Here is a 22,442-nt window from a genome sequence, read left to right as displayed (position 1 = left end):
AAATTCAGTCATTGCATTTATTACAAATAATATACAATAATAATAATAATATCCTGGGACATTTTTCACACGCGGCCATCTGACCCCAAATTAAACTATGGTTTCCATGCTTGTGCTATGGAAACCAGACAACTGATATACCACATATACTACTTTTTTTTGTAAATACATACTTTTATAGATAATTAACCCCGGACTCAGGACAAACAGTTCATGCACACAAATGTCTGTCCTGGGTGGGAATCGAACCCACAACCTTCAGCGTTGGCAATGTGTATTTGCATATTATTATTTGCAAGTATATTCTCGTATATGTTTTATGTATGAGTCAATTATACTTTTTCTAATTTTATTATTTGATGGATTATCAAAATAAAATAATTAAGATGGGATAAAATTCTCATCATTATACACACGGCCTTATGTCTAAATCTCAGGAGTCACATGACTCCGTATTGCACTAATTTGTTTACCTAACAGCGAGCGTCACGAAGTAGGCGGCTCTATTACGTGTTTACACAGCTTATAGGGAACAATCGCTATCAAAACAGCCATTATTGTACTCGCCAATGATAATTGTACATTTAACATTAATTAAATAGTATACAAAATCGAAAATTAGAATAACGTTTACGTTATCAAATTTATATTATTTTATATATTTAGACAATGTCGATAGATATCGAGGTTGATTTTAATAACAATTTCCTTTTTTTTAAAGACTTTGTTTCTCATTACAATTTAGTTATTCCTATCTCTCCTTACAAACTTTCGTCGTCCTTTTTTATCTTTTTCCGTCTCCCTCATAACGTAATCGTTCCTTTTTACTTCAATCCCATGGCAGTATCTAAGTCTTGGTAATCACAAGCAGTGTATTTGCTCGACAACTACAAAAAAATATCATTGAACTATCGTATACCATTCGTGTAAAAGCGATGAAGATGACATTGACAGTCGCTATGTCTATGTTAACACCGATACGTGATAAGTGATTCAAGCAATATCCGCCTCGCTGGCATTTAACGGGTGCATGTACAAAGTAAAACATGTGTTCCAAAGGAAGCATCGTTATAATTACAGTAGTTATGTATTTAACGTGTATTATAACCGTAAAGGCAAGTGGACTAAGTTTAGAAGACATAGAATTACATAGAAGTCGGAGGCAATTGTTGTTTCCAAATTCAACATTATTGCAAGTAAGATAAAATATTTTTGATATTTTTTCACTGCAAATTCTAATTAAAGAGTTTTGAGGCAGTAAACTTAATAAGGGTCAGTGAACCCTTAATTGACTTAGCAGAGGTCCCTGGGGCTTATATATGTTCGTTTTGACTAATCACATAATATAAAATTTGTAAATAATAAACAAGACATTCAATTCATTATATGTGTAAAGCAGCTACGGAGTGTTTTACCGGTTCTTCCCCGTAGAATCTACATTACGAAAGACAAAGTACCGATATAAAAAATATGTTGATTTTGTTTATATGTGGTTGATAGATTTATTAAAAAAAAGTAATTTTCTTCAAGAGGTTCTTGTTATTTATTCTTGCTATCGGCTGCTTTCCGAAAAGGAGTTATAATAGTGAAGATTAAAAAACGCTTTATTGTAAAGCTCAATTAAATAAATACATTGCATTTGATTTGATTTATATCGTGTATGTGTGTGTAAAATATAATCGAAAATGGATTACACAAATTATAATATGTCTTTAAAATATAATTTAACCAACAATTTTGCCATACAACGCGGAAATGCGGCCTGCATTATGGGCAGCTTTGCGTCGGGTGGGAATCGGGAGGGACTATTTTAAAATTTGACTAAAATAATAAAAATTAATAATGTAAATTTAAATCAAATCCTATGTAATGATCAAAAAAAAATTAAAATATACTACATTGGATATTTATATTTAACCAATGATAAAATAAAAAAACATAAACCGCTTCAGAAATTTTAAAAACCTTAGTACCTTAAATTATTCGCAATTACAATTTTCACAATAGAACAGAAGATGAATTAAAAAACAACTTTTAAGCATTATTATTTTCAATTATAATGGTAATTACTATATATAGAACTTAACACTCATGTTCCAAAGTAATAAGAAAATAAAATCATTCATGCTTAGACCTTATAATGTAGGCTAGGACGTAAGGTGATTAAACTTAAGTAAGCGTCCAAGCGTCGCTGAATCATCTGTGAAACGGCCACGTCTGTGCGACCAGGCGGGATGAAAATAACAACGACGCGGAATCATCTGTAAAGCTACGGACACATGTGCGACCAAGCGTGATAACTACAACAAAGATACTCACAGAATCGATTACGCACTTTCCTCGCGCAAGTGTGTTTGATCCCTGCTTGGGACAATGAAAATGGATAACCCTTTGGTTTTTGGATAGTTCTAAGAAACTATTAATAAGATTTATTAAGATAATATAAACCTTTTTGCTAACCCATCTAGCTAGATGGTACTGATGAGTACTTTGTATTCATATATTTTGGTTATAAGAATGAGTGAGTCAGTGAGTGAAGTATGGTAGTGGGGGTTGTTGACGCTCGCCTAGATATATATCACCCACTATTCTACCGCCACCCACCCACCTATTCTACCGCCAAATAGTAATACTTAATATTATTTTGTTAGGTGAGGGCTCAAAATCGGTTGCGCATTGGAAACGTAAGGGTCGGTTAATATTTTTTACAATTACCTTAAGGTAGCTGTGTGCTACTTTATTAACTATTTTAAATAAAAAAGAAAACACATGTACTAGGAACAAAACATCTTACATACCCATGGTTGGTTTTGGCTTTTACACTTTGACGGTGTTATTATTTTGTATCCTTCCAATATCGAGCGGCCTATTTCGAATAAAAATGGCTGATTTTTGTGGTAAAATGTAATGATAAACTTATAAAATATACACATATGTAATTAAAAGTACAAAATCAAGTCCAGTACGCAATTATTTCATACAATTCGTACATTCAATGTTGCACTTAAGCCATGACGTGTCTGTAACCTTAGAACGAAAAAGGTTTGGAAATGATATGCAAAGTGAGAGTTTAAAAATATGCAATGTCAGTGTCCTCAAAATTAAAGTTTCTATTTAAGTACTAGTTATGAAAATGAGAAGGTATATCGATTATGTTAATTGTTCTTAAGCGAGATGTGACAACTACACAAATATTTGATAAAAACGAGTAATAGCTTGTAATTGTGGAGCATTAGGTTAAGCTATGCGTGGCTAAAGCTTTCTCTCCTTTTTAAAAATGTTTGGAGCTTACTCCACCATGCGAACCAAATACTTTTCGTGCTCTTCGAGGCCAATGAAACGGATTTCATTGTAGCTTCCAGGGTTAAAAAGTTGTTATTGTTACACTCTAGTTGAACAGTACCTGAAACTGTCGGTCTTACACAGAATTTCCCATAGCGACTCAGGGAACAGAAAGCGCATCTTTGTTGCCTAAGTTGTTCGCTAAAACTTGGTAATATTACTTATTTTCAAGGTATTTAAATTTCCAACCCGATATATTTCACATGCATTATTTCAAAGATTTCGATGCCATATACACATAAGCTACTGTTCAATGTTCTGTTACCGTATTTTCTAATTAAGCTGGAACCATTTGCAACCTTGCGTAAGTACACTTAAGCGTGGTGATGTTTTGTGTAGTACATAACAAAACAGGACTCAATATGTTCATGTGAAAAATAACGTTCTTTCCTATTTTAAATTAACAACCTTTTGATGCTGAATAAGGACTGTAATATTTTTTTATATTTAGAGAAAGTCAATTTACGGAAATTTTGTTGACATGATCGTTAGCACTGATTTCCATAATTCTAACTTCAAAAATGAAGAGCTTCCGTGTAACACATTACACATGTCACATTAGAGGATGAATTTTTAAACATCTTTCCTTACATTCATGCTTCTGGATCTACTGGTGAAGATTGTACGTTAATACGCAATCAGTCAGCTTTAAAATGTTATTAAATACATATAAGTATGTAGATTTCTTATAATTTTTATCAATGAGCTAGAAACTCTTATATCTAAGAGTAAGCCTTTGCTTATCCCATTATTCTCACTATACTATATTTACTAAAATTATAAATACGGAAAGAACTCAGTCAGTTTACTTACTATCATCACGACTGAGCTACTAAGCTGATCGGGAAAAGAAATGTAGCTTTTACAATGAACTCAATTAAAATAGTTTTTTTAGACATTATGTGTTATATATCGTTATGTTTGTTAAAATAAACACTATAAATAATTAGAACTTTAATATTTCAGTTGAACATCGGCTTGGGGACACCAACTCCAATTAAGACTATCAATTTGAACTGGGCATTTCAAGCAAATTTTCAGCTGCCCTGGAACAGAAGTCAAATACCAGTTGACATTTTTGGTGCTAACTCAGGCTACGTGAGCACAGCAAGGAAGAAACGCGAATTAGATAGTAATTACGAGAATAACGCGAAATTATACCATTTCTACAAATATGTGGAGGGGATGTTGAACGGGTAAGTCATCTGAGAAAATTATACTATCCTAATAAAACACTAGTCGAAATGTAAATCTGGGTTTCCATCTTATATAACTGGAATAAGCAATTTTCCAAATAAAAATATACATAACCTTACAACACCGCTTTTATAAATTTTGAAACTACATACCAAAGGAAGTGGACATTTATCAAATTGACAAATCAGAATTTATTAATTAAAAATAGAACAAACAAATATTCTTTTTTACCCGACTCCAAAGGCAAGTCCAAAAATTGTAGAATTATTAATTGAATATATGTTAGGGATACACAATACGCAAGTCTACAGGTCTACGTGTGCTGGCTCTCGATGTCACCGCATGGCAACTCTTTTCTTTGTTGCACCACTAAAAAATGGAATTCTTTACCCGCACACGTGTTATCCTCCTCTTACAACCTGAGTTCCTACAAACGAGGCGTGAAGGCGAGGCATGTTGCGGGCCGGCAAAGCGGGAGCTGCTAGTGCAGAACATTCTTTCCGCCTGTACTGGCGTCATCGCGTTGGACTCCACTATCACTTACCATCAGGTGGAGTGGAGTCATTTGCTTTCCCGCTTAATATATAAAAAAAAGTCAATATTATGATTAGATTAGCAACCTTTATGTATATTTTTTATGCTTCTGCACTTTTTAATATTACCAACGTAAGTACTAGTAATATAAAACATCATGTGAGCTAAGATAACGTAGTCAGTTCGTATAATGTTTTTAAATGATAATCGTAATGTACTGTGTCCTGAAATGAACTTGTGATTAGATCACATTAATCTTAACCGAAGATTGGTGGTTCAAAAGGCAGTTTTCCTTTACCACCTGCTGTGCAGCACATATTGTGGATGAATCTGCCACATTGTTTAACAACTGAAATAAGCTTTTATCTTAAATAAAGCCTCGATAGACGAGAAGAGAATTTGGGGCATTAATAGGATGTTACTAGACATTGTAAGCTTTATCAACATGACATGTAAAGAAACAAAATGAGTTTCTTTATTGTATTAGACCTGCCATCAGATGGTACGTAGCCACCTTTTATATACACTTGCATTGTAAAAAGTATAAAACACTTATTTATCTAAGTTAATGCCTGTGCCATACAAGCAAAATAAAAAAGAAACAATTTCGTATATATTCACTGTAAGTAGGTTAAACTTACGTTATATCTGCAAGCCACTAAAGTTGAACCAGAACATTAGGAATAATGAGGTTAGGTCGTTCCATACTGTAACACTTTTTCAAACTGTAAACGCCTCACTATATGCCAATTTAGTTAGTTTTTGTTTTAATTGTCTCTATACAAAGATCTAAAAAAATATATTATAACATATTTAAAACGATTTTAATTAAGTATATTTTCATTCGTCGGTCAGGAAACGAAAAAAAATGAGAGAGCCGACAATCTATTCGCCCGTATAGTGCTAATACATCGCATTACGACTTATGTCTATTTTACATGCATTTATAATATAAAATATTTTGTCTATCTCCTAAAACGATGTGTGTAAACCTCAAAGTGAAATCAGTAATATTATTTTACAAGAAACGCCTGATTTTAATAGGTTTTGAAAACTGAACCAAAATATATATAACCCTATTTGGTTACTATGAAATATCTCTTAAAGATAGACATTGCGGTCTATTCTGTAGACATTTTGAAGATCTATACATAAAGTTTTCTCGTATCTGGTATAATTTTTGGCAGCGTTCGCTTGAAAACTTCCCGGACGGACAATTTGCTCTTCTACTACATTGACATAATAAGCTAAATCTAGAAAAATATAAAAACACTATACAGCCTATTATGCCTGTATAATGGAAGGTGAAATGAATTTAAAATAGACACAATATTCGCCTATTTATAATATCGTGCATTTTAAAATATGTAGTATTCTTAATGTTTTTAAAGTTGCTAATACTTATGATCTCTAGTAAATAACTTTTTCATCTCCCGTAGATGATCTTCGAGCTTTGGTCATATATAATATTAGATATTTAAAAACAAAAGTCATTTATTGATATTGATACACCGCCCCATTCAACCTGTCAATTTGGTAACATATGAAAAATCCAATTAAATTACACTTAACATGATATAAAATATTTCCAAAAATGGAATACTTGTATCCTAAGAAAATAAAGCATTTTAAAGCCACGAATCTTTATAAAAATTACAAGTACTGCAGCTCAGTGACGTTAGAATTATACTTTATAGAGAACTTTTTAGAGATAACTAATTGACTAAGCGTCCAATAGCTTGTCTTAACGAAAGATGGCAATCCGCCAGCTTCACTATTGATTGCAGCGAGAAGAAACAAAAAGAAGCCATACGCTGAAGTTTAAAATTTCAAATTAGTTTTTTTCAGTTTACCTTTGTCTATTCTTATTCGTTCCTTAAACAATCGATTTACAAACTTTGTTCACGGTGTCTTAATTTCTCTTAATATATTGAAGTTAATTGGCTACTAAATTACAGTATATTTTTCAGATGAATTTTTTTAAGACTACGAATATAACAAAAAGAATGTCACTGATACCATATGATAACTACTGTTACAAAAAAAGGCGTTTATCTAAAATAAAAGGAAGATAATACTAGGAAAAGCCCTTAAGCGTTTTATGACGTGTTTCCGTAACTTCTTGGGTGCTTAAGAAATAAGCTTATAAACCGTGAAAGAAAAGAGGAATGAACGTCACATTACAAGAAGAATGTAAGGTGATGATGTACAAATATGTATATATATAGTTGTAGTAGTAGACTAATAAAAGATAGATAAACTGATATTTTAATACGTTGGTCTAGTTGCTAGATATAAGGCCGCAGATTACGAGGTCCTAGGCTTCCAAGTCGGGCCGACCGGGAAGAAATTCGATTTATTGTCGAAGATTTTCAGTAGCCCGGAGTCTGAAAGGTAGAAGTGTTATTTGACTTTATATATATATATATATATATATATATATAAACATATTGTATATATATACATATATATATTTATATATATATGTATATTATATATATATACTGAATTTTAATGTAAATTGAATTTAAGACATTTCTACATTCTTTCAATTGACTACGGTATTTTCTGCGCAAGCTTTTGCAAAAGTGACAAGAGGTATTATTAATTATCTTGCATCTGTGCAACCCTATGAAATACACACTGTAATATTTGTTCGGGTAACGAAATGTGCATTTGTATGGGCTTACTCCACAGCATTCGTGAACTGCTTATTATTACAAAATTCATTTGAAAAGCATTTGCTGCATTTCTCTTCTATGGTCTCTTCTATATACGGCTTCAGAGAGCTTAAAGAATAGTTATTTTGTGTTAAACTTCCTATTTATTGAGAAAAGCTGTATCAACAACAACAAGCTCTATAACCACTGCATAGGTTAAAGTAAAATGACTTTAGGCTATAACCCTAAGGAACGGAGGAGTAACCATGAATATGGAAATTACCAATATGGAACATATGCAAATTTGACACGTGACACTGTGGGGCGCAGCAAGAGAAGATATTAATTATCTTTAATAAAGCTGATGATTTACTTTGTTTGAACATACTAATCACTTACTAGCGGTAGGGCTTTGTGCAAGCTCGTCTTGTTAGGTACCTACTCATCAGATATTCTACCGCCAAACAGCCGTTCTTGGTATTGTTGTGTTTCGGTTTGAAGGACGAAGAAGTGACGATGAAGTTTATTAAATTACACTTAATTGCAGGCGCAAGGGACATAACATCTTAGTTCCCAAGGTTGGTAGCACATTGGCGATGTTAACATTTCTTACAATGCCAGTGTCTGTAGGTGTTGGTGACCACTTACCAGGTGGTCCATATGATCGTCTGCCTACCTATTCTATAAATCACAGGATCGACAAATTCGTTTTGAAAAAAAAATTTTTGTGTTAGAGAGCCCACGCTATGCTTAACTACGATATGTCAAACTAACTAAAAGTAAATCTTATTCAGGCAAATTTAATAGAAATGTTAAAAGGAGGTTTGTGATGGGAATTATTGTTTTTAATAAGCAGAAAAAGGGTACTTTCGGTATAAGAAAAAGCATTAAGGCATTTAAATCGCTTTATTAGTATGAAACCAACTATAAAAATTACCACGATCAATTAAATTCTGACATTCGAATGGAACAGGAAGCAATTTTCAGATAAATTGCCTTTGTCAATTCCCATTTTCCGAACGTCATTTATTGTAATTTATGATTGTTTATCGAGTCTAATCTAATAAAACACTGTTAGATACAGTGTATATATTTAGCATCCAGAAGTGAATTTAAAAAAAAAAACCTCGAATCGATCGTTTTAAAAATAGAACACGAAATAATGTATGCTGATGTAAATTACACACTCAATTACTCATAAATATCCAAATAACACAATTGAACATATTCAACAAATCACAAGTCGCGCCAAATTATTAATGAATTTAACCTTACTGTCCACATAAAAATGGCGGTTTTAAATCAGTGTAATTTTTTAACAACGCTGTTGTGTGAGTCAAGAAATCTCCTAACTATATATACTTTAGTGATTATCATTGTATTGTTGCTGTATTTTTAACTTCCTTCCATATGGTTATTAGATTGTCGATTAATTATAAAAGACTTTCATTACAGCGTTGACCGTAAAAATATATTACCTTGTGGATGTGTTTTATACTTATAATGCAACAATACAGAAGTGAAATATTTTTACGTCAGAGTCTTTGACTGAGTTGACTTTTCTATACATACTTTATATATAGAAAAGTCGCCCTAAAGTTCCACATCTTGATATTCTACTCTCATAGCGCCCAAAATTAAGCTTAAAAACTACACATTGCTACTGAATTAATTATGATAAGCAATGTGATATATATCTGAACATACATATATAAGACATGTTGCGAAAACAAAAGATATATATCATTACTTATAAGCCTTGACGCTAAAAAAAGCCGAGATGGCCCAGTGGTTCGAACGCGTGAATCTTAACCGATGATCGTGGGCTCAAACCCGGGCAAGCACCACTGAATTTTCATGTGCTTAATTTGTGTTTATAATTCATCTCGTGCTTGACGGTGAAGGAAAACATCGTGAGGAAACCTGCATGTGTCTAATTTCATTGAAATCCTGCCACATGTGTATTCTACCAACCCGCATTGGAGCAGCGTGGTGGAATAAGCTCCAAACCTTCTCCTCAAAAGAGAGAGGAGGCCTTAGCCCAGCAGTGGGACATTAACAGGCTGTTACTGTTACTTGACACTGTGTTTTATTCACCGCTCCATTAATTATGTCAAAACAGCCAACTACTAACTAGTACTGACATTTTTTTCTTATAAATTACTTTACATTATGTTCTTTCCTATGTTTATCAATTGGAAGAAACTTATATAATAATATATATATAATAACAACGTTTAATTTAGAAGTTATTGAAATATTTTATAGTAAATTCAAGAACTATAATGTCGCCAGAGCTAAAAATCAATTTTTAAATGGACTTACATTGTTTTAAACAGTAAACAATAACAGATGCCAAAATGTGTAGTTATAAATAAAATTGAAATTTTATTAAATTATCTATCATAAAAAAATCAGGAGTTGACTAAATATTAAAATAAAATTAAAATTTAAGAGACCACATAAAAAAATGGTTCGAAGTTCCACCAAATTGCTAATTATATTAAATACTAGAACATATGTAATCAAAATTCGAAGCACTTAATCGCAGGATATAACTAATAATTTGATATCATATTTTTCAGTTTCGGACAAAATGGTACGTCATGTGTACTACGAACATTATGTCAGCTCGGAGCCGAACCACTTCACTCTGTAAATAACGAGGACCTTCTGCACGAAATAGCTACTTTCATCCTGAAGTGAGTATATATTTAGCCGACTTCAAAAGTTACAAACTTTTCTTGAGACTTATTTCATGTCTTCATAATAAAATACGTTTTTTCAATCAATCGATTCTTCTTTTTTAATAAAGTATTGTAGATAAACCATTTAACTATCTATTGGATGGTAAGTAGTCATCTTTGAATATAGACACGGGCAAAGAAATTTAGGCAATTTTTAATTTTATAACGGAACACAACAATACGGTTGGTTAGTGGCGTGGCGAAACTATACCTTTGTATATAAAACAATATTTTCTACTGGTGGTAAGCACAATGTAATAATATCTAGATGGTAAGTGGTCCCCCCAGCCTATAATCATTGCCAACCTTACAATACTAACTACTTTATGTCCCTTGGACATAGGTTAATAACTTTTGGTTATTAAAAAAATATAAAAAATATATATAAAGTTTTAGTAGTATGTACAAACTAATATTATAATAAATAATATTATATAACACTATAATAATAGTCGAAAGCGTACCAAGGCTTATTTATACACGAATACATAACATCTTTAACTAACTTGGCTTGTTAAAATGGTCTCCGCGACAAAATTCGATCAAAAAGGCACTATATCACTTGAACATCTAGATCTAATCAAATGAAAACTATTATTTCAAGCTACCCGCATCACACAATGTTTTGTTTATGTTTAAAATTTTCATTAGTTTTTTTTTTCTTATTTGCTGTATTTTAAAAGGTATTAATGTGACTATTGTTATCACAGTAACAATAAATAAGTAGTAATAATGAGCTAGCAATGTCTTCCGACAAAATGCAGGAATATTAAGATAATATTAGAAAACTATTGTTATGTATAATTTAAAAAAATATATACCGTACCGTAACAGCCTGTGAATGTCCCACTGCTGGGCTAAAGGCCTCCTCTCCTCTTTTTGAGGAGAAGGTTTGGAGCTTATTCCACCACGCTGCTCCAATGCGGGTTGGTAGAATTCACATGTGGCAGAACTTCAGTGAAATTAGACACATGCAGGTTTCCTCACGATGTTTTCCTTCACCGTAAAGCACGAGATGAATTATAATCACAAATTAAGCACATGAAAATTCAGTGGTGCTTGCCCGGGTTTGAACCCATGATCATCGGTTAAGATTCACGCGTTCTTACCACTGGGCCATCTCGGCTTAAAAAATATATAAAATATTTATAAAATATATAAAACTATATATTATGATTCGGATTTAAGCCGATTTGGCAAAGAATATTACATTATTAAATTATCACTTAAAGTGAAATTTGACTAATTTACAGTTAACTTACATTACCTTCTAAATTCTTATTTATTAACGTTATAAATAACTCTAGCTTTGATATAATTAAAAAAAAATTGTCATACTTATAGAATCTTTAACGTGATTGAGATGTATAAATGAAATGTCCTTTATGATATTATAAAGGTGAAAGTGAGTTTGTTTGTTACGCATTCACGTATTAACTATCCGATCATCCAACAACCGATCATTATGAATTTGTCATGACATGCACGTAATCATTGGCACAGAAAAGGAGGTACTTTATACTTCCCCTCCCCCCACGCTAAAACTGGTAGTACATTATTTTTGCTAAATTCGTGTATAACGCGACATTGTATTGCATTATCAATAATACTTGTTATAGTTTTAATATTAGTAATATATTATTAATTAATTGAAATATTATTAATGAACTTATTCAATATTTTTTTTCAGTCCACTTAACGATATAACGGATCAGAAAGACGAAGACTCCACAAATTACGTGCAAGCGTATGAAGACGGTCGAAATCAACTAGATTGTCATTTATTATATAACAATTGTACTTTATCTTTAATAGATTTATTTACAACACTTCATTAAAATAATAATAAATGTTTTTACGTATTAAAAAAAACCATATAAAAACTTATTTAAGGTTATTTGTATATCTTTCTGATTATTTATAAATCTTGGAGCTCGAAATTCCCTCGGGGATGTTTTTAATAATGTCGGGATACTGTTGCGTCACAATATACATAATTAATATTATGTAACTACACAATAATTGCTATTATTCATAGAATCTTAAATTTCATTTAGTACCCATTTGTGAACTTGTTGTTTATATTATAAAAATAAAATATATATTTAAAAAAAATTAATCATCCAATAAAATTGAAATATTTATTGATATACAATGTAAACCATTATTGTATTGTAAAACTTTTATTGTAAATAAATAAAATCATTTATTTTAAAAATATCGGTATTTATTTATAGTAACCAGTTTCAAGCCGCATCACATCAAATCAGTTTCGCATTTATAATAGTAAATATATATATAGGTTATTGGGTTTTTCTGTCAGAAAATTCTCAGTAACAGCCTGGAGTCTATAAGTTAGAAGTGTGTACACTCCCGTGCCTCAGAAAGTACGTAAAGCCGTTGGTCCTGCGCCTGAAATCATATCTGTCGTGTCGGATTGACGTTCTATCGGATTATGAAAGTTAGGGAATAGACAGTGCTCCTGTGTTTGCGCACACATTTGTGCACTATAATATCTCCTGCGTAGTTGGCTAATCTCTCTTGAGATTGGCCGCCGCAGCCGAAATCGGTCCGTAGGACATTATTATTATTATTAATTTAAGTATGAGAAACAAATGCACTGATTGTGTGACAAATATTTAATGTACTTACTAACACATCATTATTTTTTTAAATACAAAATATATACAGTCTAGTCTTTAGTCTATATTCTTTTTAATGTCTATATTAATATTATCCAAGCGAAAATAAATCTGTTTTTCCGTGTGTTCACAAAGAATCACTGAAGCAATCGTAATAAATTTTTGACAATGAAGTAGTGAAGGACCTTTTTAAGGACATAGGCATATAAATGATCCTCGCTTCCCCTTATAATCCGAATTGCCTGTCATGTCGGATTGCCATCCCGACAAAAATAAAGACTTCCAGCAAAGGACTATCGGCTTACACGCTATCGGAGTACACTACCAATTTTCAAACATCGAAAATTGTTTGACAGTAAAACTTTATAACTGAACCCAGGAACACGAGATAGCCGTACCAACTAGCCACTAGATCAACGAGGCATTCTGTTTTATGTACCTAATGAGTATGAAACCGAGTGCATCTAATTAACTAACTACCAGGATGGTTCGCCATATTAGTTTTCGTTAATGGTTGCTTCTCAGCTCCTTAGGATCGTAGCGCTAAGATATATATAACCTTTATTATGCTCCTTAGAAAATTATTTTATCTTATCTCTAAAATATTTTTTCAAATCAGACTGGTAGTTTCTGATATTAATAAGTTCATGTGTTGAACTTCATAATATTCTGAATTATATTTGTTTATTTTTGTGTGCACAAGTTTATTATACTATTAGTTCATTAATCATAGCACACTTTTGGAATGTAACGATATTATATTTAATATTGAAAGCAATCACAAAAATGACAAAAAGAAACCGCTAAATTTCTTCCGCCGCTACTAGACAGAGCATTTTCTTTTCATAATCAATCAATCAATCAACAGCCTTTCGTAATCCACTGCTGGACATAGGCCTCTCCCAAGGTGCACCAAATCTCCCGATCCTCCGCTTTCCGCATCCATTCGGTCCCCGCCATCTTCTTAAGGTCATCAGTCAGCCTGAATGGAGGGCGCTCTACGCTGCGTTTGCCGATCTGCGGTCTCCACTCTAGGACTCGTCTGCTCCAACGGCCATCGGTCCTACGACATACGTGACCAGCCCAGAGTCACTTAAGCCTGCTAATTTTGCAAGCTACGTCGGTGAGTCCGGTTCTTTTCCGGATAATCTCATTTCTGATCTTATCCTTCAAAGATACTCCGAGCATAGCTCGCTCCATAGCACGCTGAGCGACTTTGAATTTGTGGACTAGTCCCGCAGTTAGTGTCCACGTTTCGGCACCGTATGTCATGGCAGGTTAGACGCATTGGTTGAAGACTTTCGTCTTCAAACATTGCTGTATAGACGACCTGAGGACTTGACGAAGATTGCCAAATGCTGCCCATCCCAAGCAAATTCATCGGTCGGCTTCCTTCTCGAAGTTGTTTCTACTGACTTGTATAACCAGTCCTAGGAAGGTATATTCCCTAACAACCTCGAGAGGTTTCCCTTCGACGTATATCGGTCCCGGCACGACATGCCTATTGAACATGACCTTGGTCTTGTCCAAGTTCATACTGAGAACGACACGCCGGGAAGACTCGCTTAGGCTACGCGGCATTTCGGTAAGTTGTTCCAGTAACTCTGCTATGATGACGATATCATCGGCAAATCGAAGGTGTGAGATGTACTCACCGTTTACATTGACTCCATATATGGTGAACAGATTCGGGGATATTACATCCCCCTGTCTCACCCCCCTGCGCAGTTGGATCGCCTTCGTCTTACAGTCCTGGATGTGGACAGTCATTGTAGCGGCGTTGTACAGACATCTCAGGACCTCGATATATGTCCAATCGATATGACATCTCTGCAATGAGTCGAGCACTGCCCAGGTTTCGATGGAGTCAAAGGCTTTCTCGTAATCCACAAAAGGCATACACAGCGGCTCATTGTACTATTCGGTCTTCTGCACAATCTGCCGAACAGTATGGATGTGGTCTACGGTGCTGTAGGCTGATCGAAAGCCGGCTTGCTCTGGGGGCTGGAACTCGTCAAGTCGTCAAGTTCGTGACGACTCTTGAGAACAGCTTATACACGTGACTCAGGAGGGAGATTGGTCTGTAGTTTTTCAATAGGGTTTTATCACCTTTCTTGAAAAACGGTACTACCTCATACCTCACGTTTCCGGGGTCTTGCCATGTTCGATAACGGAATTAAAGAGGCTTGCTAGCTCTTTCAGGACCGGAGTCCCGCCTGCCTTAAGCAACTTTGTTGTAATTCCGTCATCTCCCTGAGCTTTGTTGTTTTTAAGCTGTTCTAGAGCCGCCCTAATCTCGCCTTGGCCAACGACCAAGACGAGATTATGATTTTCTTTTCATAAACGGGAGTAAATTGTAATTTGACTATCAATCAGTAAATGTTATACTTCTCTATTGAATAAACAAATTGGAAGCGTCAATAGTGTAATGATTTACGGGTCGCCTAGCAATAATTTATTAATTACAAATAGAGTACATACAGCTATATTTATTTTATTTTAATTTTTTTAATAACCTTCCGGTCTTGTTCCAGGTATGTGATCTCAAGTTCAACGCCGGCAGTAATAAATTATTCTCAGTGTCGAAAGACAGGTCGATAAATATTTATGAATGTCGCAATGTCGATCCTGAGCTCTTTAACTATAGTCGTCCCCACTCTTAACACAAGCTGTATACTTACTTGGTCATTTCTTTATGGACATTGCTACTTTTAATAAAAAATATAGACGGTACTTAGACAGAACATTTCGTCAAGTAATTATTAATAAATAATTAACTAGCTATTCCACGAGGCTCCGTCTAAGTTCATTTTCCAATTCGTAGATTCCATGATTTTTCATAAAATAGTCGTGATAAAGTATCATAAATGGAGAGCTACTATTGCATGTATTATATTAGTATAACAAAATTTGAATGATAGAAAACAAATTTGAATGAAACACAATAAAAATTTAAGAATCTTTAATCTCAATACAACCCAAATTTGTGCAAAGTTTCCATCCCAATACCGGTGAAGGTTTCCAGTATCGATGATTCGCATTCAGGGAACATCATCTCACAACTGTTACCAGCTTCCCTTCCAAGCCTCTCTGCCGCATGGTACTCATTGTCAGTGTGATGTGACAAGCTGTCTTTAGTCGTTGATGGCCTAAACAAATGAAAACATAATTAAACTCAAATATATATTAATAGATAGAAATAGTAACACAGGATCTTATAATGTCCACTGGCAGAATATTAAATTTAGTATAACGACACATTCAACCAGCGAATTATGGTCAAAAAAGCGTCAAATTATGGTAGTTTAGAAGATATGTGACAGCAGATGCACGTACATACATTTAGCTTCGCTATAGTCGGTTAAAAATAAAGTGCCGTACTGGATCTTCCTTAACAGCAAAGCTTAGCAAAGCCTCTTCTACTGTCAAGACGGATTTGGAACTTATTCCGCGACGATGGTCCGTTACGGTTTGCTGGATACATATTTGGATATTGCTCAGAATTTATTCACAAGCGTAATAATATTTTCTTATAATATTTTTCCTTAAACACTAGGTAAATAAATAACAGAATAAGGTACTTTGAAAAACAGTTACAGTTGTCGAGGACTTTTGTTTAATGCCCACGTAGATGCATATGTAGTTATGTATGTCGCAGGAATATTACAAAGGTTTCGATATTATAATTCTACAAGTGACATAATTTTATACAATATGACGGAGTAATTTTAAATGAATAATAAAGATAATTAATGTCACTTTTTCAACAGAGTTAAAGTTTAATAACATTATTTTAGGTAGGCTTAGAACATAAAAGTTATAGGTTAGGTAAGTTGTAATTACTACCAAGCCGAAACTAATAGAAATAACAATATTTCTGTGACAAATACGTACAAATTTTCAAAAATATATATCCGAAATGATTATTTATGATAATATTATTATTTTAAACGTGTATATATATTTTTATAAATAGTATTTAAATTTAAAATCATATAAAAATATTGTAGAAACATACACAAGCTTAAAATAAGATATAATTACAACTGTTATTTAAAAATATTGACGGTGTACCATATAAAGTGTTTTTGAAAAAATTAAAGGTATATGGAAATATATAAGACAATCAAGATTTTATGCCTAACATTGTATTAAATGGATTACGTTAATAACATCTTCAGAATTCCGACTTTTCCTGTAAAAAATCTCTGTTACGTATGTATTACGAGCCGGCGTCTTTATTAAGCTTTTATAGGCTACAAGTAGCCGGGCACTTACGTGAATAATATATGGCCAATTTCTCCAAGCAACCCGTTCTCGTATGTGAAAGGCACCTCAGCTGCCTCGCAGATGCTCCGCAGCAAGCAAGGTCTACCTGAATAGCCGTACCTATAGAATTTTTAAAATATTCTTTAAGCCAACATTATTAAATTTGACAAATTTTCTATTTGATATTCAACAATCGAGATCGTTTTTAATGTTTGCTTGAAAAAAAATCAAAGAGACCCAAATGTTGACCTGAGACACTCAACAATCCCAAAGTTTAAGTTGAACTCCATAGTATCCATTTAAGACTGTTTGTCATCTGATTCAGTTTCATAACTTTTAAACAATGTATACAAAACCTAAACAATAACTCGGAGCTGGCTCTGCTGAAATCAACAAACTTAATTCAAGAATGCGACGAATGAAACGAACTCTGACTCGGTAAAGTTTACTCAAGTCGTCCAACATCAAACGAGGTATTGAAAAACTTTTAATTCTTATTTAAAGAGAACTACGTTCGGTATGCGCATGATAATATTTTTGTATAGTTATTAATTTGTTTGTGTGAATACTAAATTTACTGAACTTAGTTATAATTAATTATTTACTTATTATTATTTTAATAATTAGATACCTACCTTTCAATCATATGTTCTAATATTTTATAGAAATCCCATCTGTTCATCCTTTGCGGTTCTTGTTCTTCTTCTAAATGTTTTTCATCTAGTATTTCTTGACGTCTTATCGCTTCTTCTAAAGGCAATTCAGTGTTAACATTCAATTTGTTAATAGCATTTCCAGAATAACCTTCTGAATACATAAGTGATCGTTTTCTTCTTTTATCATCAAATGTTATATCCACTAAAGTATCATTACTACTACTAGCGACATCAGCATCTATCTCGTTCATATCTCTAGACGTATCTGAGTCAATATCATTTCCTTCTTCAATATCTTCTGATACTTCTCCACCCATATCTCTCGATACTGTGTTAGCAAATCCGTAAATTCTACTCGTGTATTCAGTACTGTTTGTTGGTAAATCATATTGAAATTTTATAACAGTACCGACAGTCACAGAAGCTTCTTTTAAATCAACGGGAACACCCAAGCCGATGATAAACTATAACAAAACGTCCAAAATTACTTAAGTCATAAATAATTGTAATCAAATTTATTACTTCACGACGAAACACAATCAAGCGTAGATTTAATCCTCAAATCGATCAAATTAGGATCAGACACAAATTATGCCAGTGCCTAATCAAAGCGATTATATTACAGCTATATCACTTCATTCCACTAAAACCTGGAATCGAGAAACGATCAAATGGAATTACTCCATTTCTCTACCCTGGTTTTATTATTTAATACGATTGGTCCTTTCTCCGCGTCGTTTAGTTTTAGTAGTTATTAAACCTTATTGTAAGGTAGGTTATTAACACCCATACATTCTCTTTAACAAGGCCTCTCTGTAATAAGTCCAGTATACATATTTCTCTACTATTTACTAGACATAATAAAAAAAATTAATAACAATCTTGGTAAATAATTTAAATACTCCATTTATTTGCCGGCCTTTGAAAGGCTCTTTATGAAATTCAATCAAAAAGTATTCCCTTTATTTGTTCCTATCGTGTCGAAACTTTAATAACGAAAAAGAAAATATCGTAAACAAAATTAATTAAAAAAAATTAGAACAAAGAAATTAAGTTGAATAATAATGAGACGCAAGTAATATCTCACAACTGCTATACTTTGAAGTGTTTATTTTCAAATAAATTGTTTCATTGTTTCGTAATTGAAGGATTCTTCGAGATAATAACGTTTTAAAGTCGACAAAGTAATACAAATGTGCCACGAAGCTTAATTTTAATGATGTTTACATTTTAGTCGTACTTACGAAACACTTCTCAATTCGATTTTCAATGAAATTCGAATGAATCGTTAAAGTTGAATACATAAAATATTAATTATTATTCCGACGATATTTAATTGAATTAAGAAAATACAGAAACTCTCAGAATTCAGAATTTATTTCATTGATACGCTAAAACATTCGGAATCAAAAGATAAATAAAAATTAGCTCAAAAAGAACGACGAGGCGCGCGACTTAATTGCATTTGAATTCACGAATAAAAAACATCGCTTCGTTAAGCCGAATCCGGTGAAAGAAAACGTCATTTACTTAACTTAAAATCTGTGTTATGTAAATTTTCATCCATTGATGAGAATAAAAAAGCAATACCTGAGCTCTGGCCGGACCTCCGTCCGGGTAGACGAGGTATCTTTTGTGTCTTTCGTTTGCTTCGGATGCCGCTAACAGTAAATTGAGCAAAATTAACTTCAGCAACATCGTATAGCCGTTTCTGATTCGTAACGCGCAACGTGTCCGTCGATGTGTGAATACTGTGTAAGATAAAATGTAGAATGTTTACTTAGAGCCTCCGTAGCGCCTAATGAACCGTTATGTTTTGCCAGCGATTTGGGTTGCGAACGCCCGCCGTTTCGTGATCTATGAACTAGTTCAGGTGCTGAATACGGATGTTATAGCATTGAGAATCATCCAGTTATTTCTTTTTAGCAATTTAACATACTATCCTTAATAACGTTATAAATACGAAAGTTATTTGATGTTTGTATATTTATTTTCACTTTCACGCCTTAACTACTTAATTTCGCATACACGTTGCTGACAACGTACAATGTGTAACGGTTACAGAAAAATCCATAGACATAGATAGAAACTATTCTTATATAGATACTACATATTATATTATTTTTCATATCTTTAATCTTTTATATGTATTACTAACACATAAATGTATTAGTAATTTTATACATAAAAACAAGATACATTGTATAGAAGGTGGATTACCAGGGTGGCGGCGAAAATGACGATACGTTATATAAGAAAACACTTGTAATGCTCGTTACAACGGTTACAATACCAATGCCCGAAATATTTAAACTGTAGGTATTTATACAAAAACATCTTGACCTAATTTAATACTAAATTTACAAACTTAAAAGATAATATTAAACATTGTTTATCTTAATTATTCTAATGATTATTTACGGACAAATATTATTTAATAATACAGGATTATGTAACATTAAATATTAAAGATTAATATATTACACCGGAAGTTGATAAGCAGCAGATAACCTAGCCAGATCAGTAAAATAAGATTCTAGTAGCTTAATGCTTACATTATACATAATAAAACAAAATTATTATAGCATTGATTAATCGACATAATTTGAGAAAATATAAATAAACAATAAGCACTATTTATTAATTGCGCCGGAAGTTGACAAGCAGAAGGCGCCATTAATAAATAGAATAATAATGTTCCAAGTATAAACAAATATGAATCAACTATTTATTTGATTATGAAATTACTAATTAAATTGTTAAACAAAAGTTTTAATCTATACTTATAAATAATCATCAAGATGTACCCGAACTAGCCGTATGTAGGACCGGAAGTATTAATTGATAACAATTGTTTGACTTTCATAATATACATGCAATGTTTTTTTAAGCTAAACACATAATTACAAAGCTAATAGTCTAAAGATACATAAACTATGGAAAAGTTATTAGGAGTTGCTACGTTAAACGCTTATATATTTAATCAAGAATATGATCATTCGTAGTCCTTCCTTATCCCTTCATTATACCAAGGATATAGTCCAATTATTGCATATATATGTACATAACAATCTATACGTAAGCTTCCATTGTAATTAGATTTTAGGTATTACGTTTAACTTTCACACATAACTATGTTGCTAAATTAATTGTTACTAGCAAATTATTAATTAATAATTCAAATTATGTAACAGAGTAACACCACAGAATTTTCATTTGTTTTTGATCTTAGAATTTTCGTTTTTCGATTTTCGATTTTTTGTTCGGCAGTTGAGAACATCGTGAGGAAACCCGCATGTGTCGGATTATAATATTGGAGCAGTTTTTATAATAAGCTTTAATCCTCAAAAAAATACAAGTTTATCCAGCAGTGATACATTTATATATTGTCACTTTTTCACTTCAATTTCGTAATTGAATTTGTTTCAAATGTTGAATTGATCTTTTATTCATTTTCCGTCTATAAATTTTCATACTAAACAATAAATCAAAGCTTTCAACGATAAAAACATTTTAATAGTTAACTTATAATTAATTCTCTAATAAAAATACTGTATCACTAAAATATGAGATGGAATGAATTGAAATGTATTATATTATAATACTAGCTGATGTGTTAAGTGGGTGGGCCACTTTGTTTATTTCTTTTTATAAATTGAATATAAATAAATTAAGCAATACATATCTCCTTTATAAAATATACTCTACCTATGCACAAAGTTTTAATCGAATTTGTTCAGCAAATACACAAATACATATATAACAACAAACAAACATATATTTAAATATACTAGATATATAGATATTTTATATATTAAGTGATATGAAATATTATTATAATAGTGCAAAATTAAAGAGTCATCACAATACGAATACTGTTATATACATCAATGTATTTTTATATTAACTAGATCTTGAAGAAAACAAATGTAATGGTTCTATATCTAATAAAATAATTTGGATTTGAAGCTAGTATAATCAAACTTTAAAGAAGATAAAACCAGGCACAATAATAAATATTTATATTATTGCTATAAATTACAGACAAATATTTTTAGTACATTAAAATTAATATAGATTAACACGAATAACATTTATTCTCAAGCGGAGATGAAATGTCTTATAGAATAAAATACTTTTGTAACAAAAAACTTATACAAAACTTAATTTTTGTATATCAAACAAAATTATCATTCGATTTTATTTAAAATTCTATTTAAACATTATCAGTAGGAAGCTAAATATGCAATTAGTTGAACTATTATATGCTGACGCTCACCGCAAAATCCTATTTAACCTCCTCCGTTCCTGTGTCTGAACGTGAAGGCTTTTGATGTGGTAATTGGTACCCCATGAATCAGACGCGATGTTTGCGTAAAAATTTTTACTCGCATA

The 22,442-nt window shown here is 32.4% G+C and overlaps 2 protein-coding genes across 2 annotated transcripts; one reads left to right on the top strand and one right to left on the bottom strand.

Annotated features, from left to right (window-relative positions):
* The first annotated feature begins 1,038 nt into the window (after positions 1 to 1,038).
* LOC126773429 (uncharacterized) lies at positions 1,039 to 12,620 on the top strand. The gene is made up of 4 exons (XM_050494383.1): positions 1,039 to 1,196; positions 4,309 to 4,538; positions 10,319 to 10,435; positions 12,171 to 12,620. The coding sequence occupies exons 1-4, from the start codon at positions 1,047 to 1,049 to the stop codon at positions 12,316 to 12,318; spliced, it is 645 nt and encodes a 214-aa protein (XP_050350340.1). The 5' UTR covers positions 1,039 to 1,046; the 3' UTR covers positions 12,319 to 12,620.
* Positions 12,621 to 16,090: 3,470 nt separating this feature from the next.
* Positions 16,091 to 19,781, bottom strand: LOC126773416 (uncharacterized). The gene is made up of 4 exons (XM_050494361.1): positions 19,638 to 19,781; positions 18,027 to 18,511; positions 17,401 to 17,511; positions 16,091 to 16,271 (listed from the first exon to the last, which is right to left on the bottom strand). The coding sequence occupies exons 1-4, from the start codon at positions 19,743 to 19,745 to the stop codon at positions 16,091 to 16,093; spliced, it is 885 nt and encodes a 294-aa protein (XP_050350318.1). The 5' UTR covers positions 19,746 to 19,781.
* Positions 19,782 to 22,442: the final 2,661 nt, after the last annotated feature.

The sequence above is a fragment of the Nymphalis io genome, chromosome 14, assembly GCF_905147045.1.
Source record: "Nymphalis io chromosome 14, ilAglIoxx1.1, whole genome shotgun sequence".
Classification (NCBI taxonomy): domain Eukaryota; kingdom Metazoa; phylum Arthropoda; class Insecta; order Lepidoptera; family Nymphalidae; genus Nymphalis; species Nymphalis io.
Note: the sequence above shows the minus strand (reverse complement) of the source record. Positions and strands in the feature narration are given on the sequence as shown.

Coding starts and splice junctions, on each gene's coding strand:
- LOC126773429 (XM_050494383.1), top strand. CDS start 1,047: ATGTGTTCCAAAGGAAGCATCGTTATAATTACAGTAGTTATGTATTTA. Junction 1,197..4,308: donor CAAATTCAACATTATTGCAA/GTAAGATAAAAT, acceptor TTAATATTTCAG/TTGAACATCGGCTTGGGGAC. Junction 10,436..12,170: donor ATAGCTACTTTCATCCTGAA/GTGAGTATATAT, acceptor ATTTTTTTTCAG/TCCACTTAACGATATAACGG.
- LOC126773416 (XM_050494361.1), bottom strand. CDS start 19,745: ATGTTGCTGAAGTTAATTTTGCTCAATTTACTGTTAGCGGCATCCGAA. Junction 17,512..18,026: donor TTAGAACATATGATTGAAAG/GTAGGTATCTAA, acceptor AAAATTCTATAG/GTACGGCTATTCAGGTAGAC. Junction 16,272..17,400: donor ATTGGCCATATATTATTCAC/GTAAGTGCCCGG, acceptor TCATTTGTTTAG/GCCATCAACGACTAAAGACA.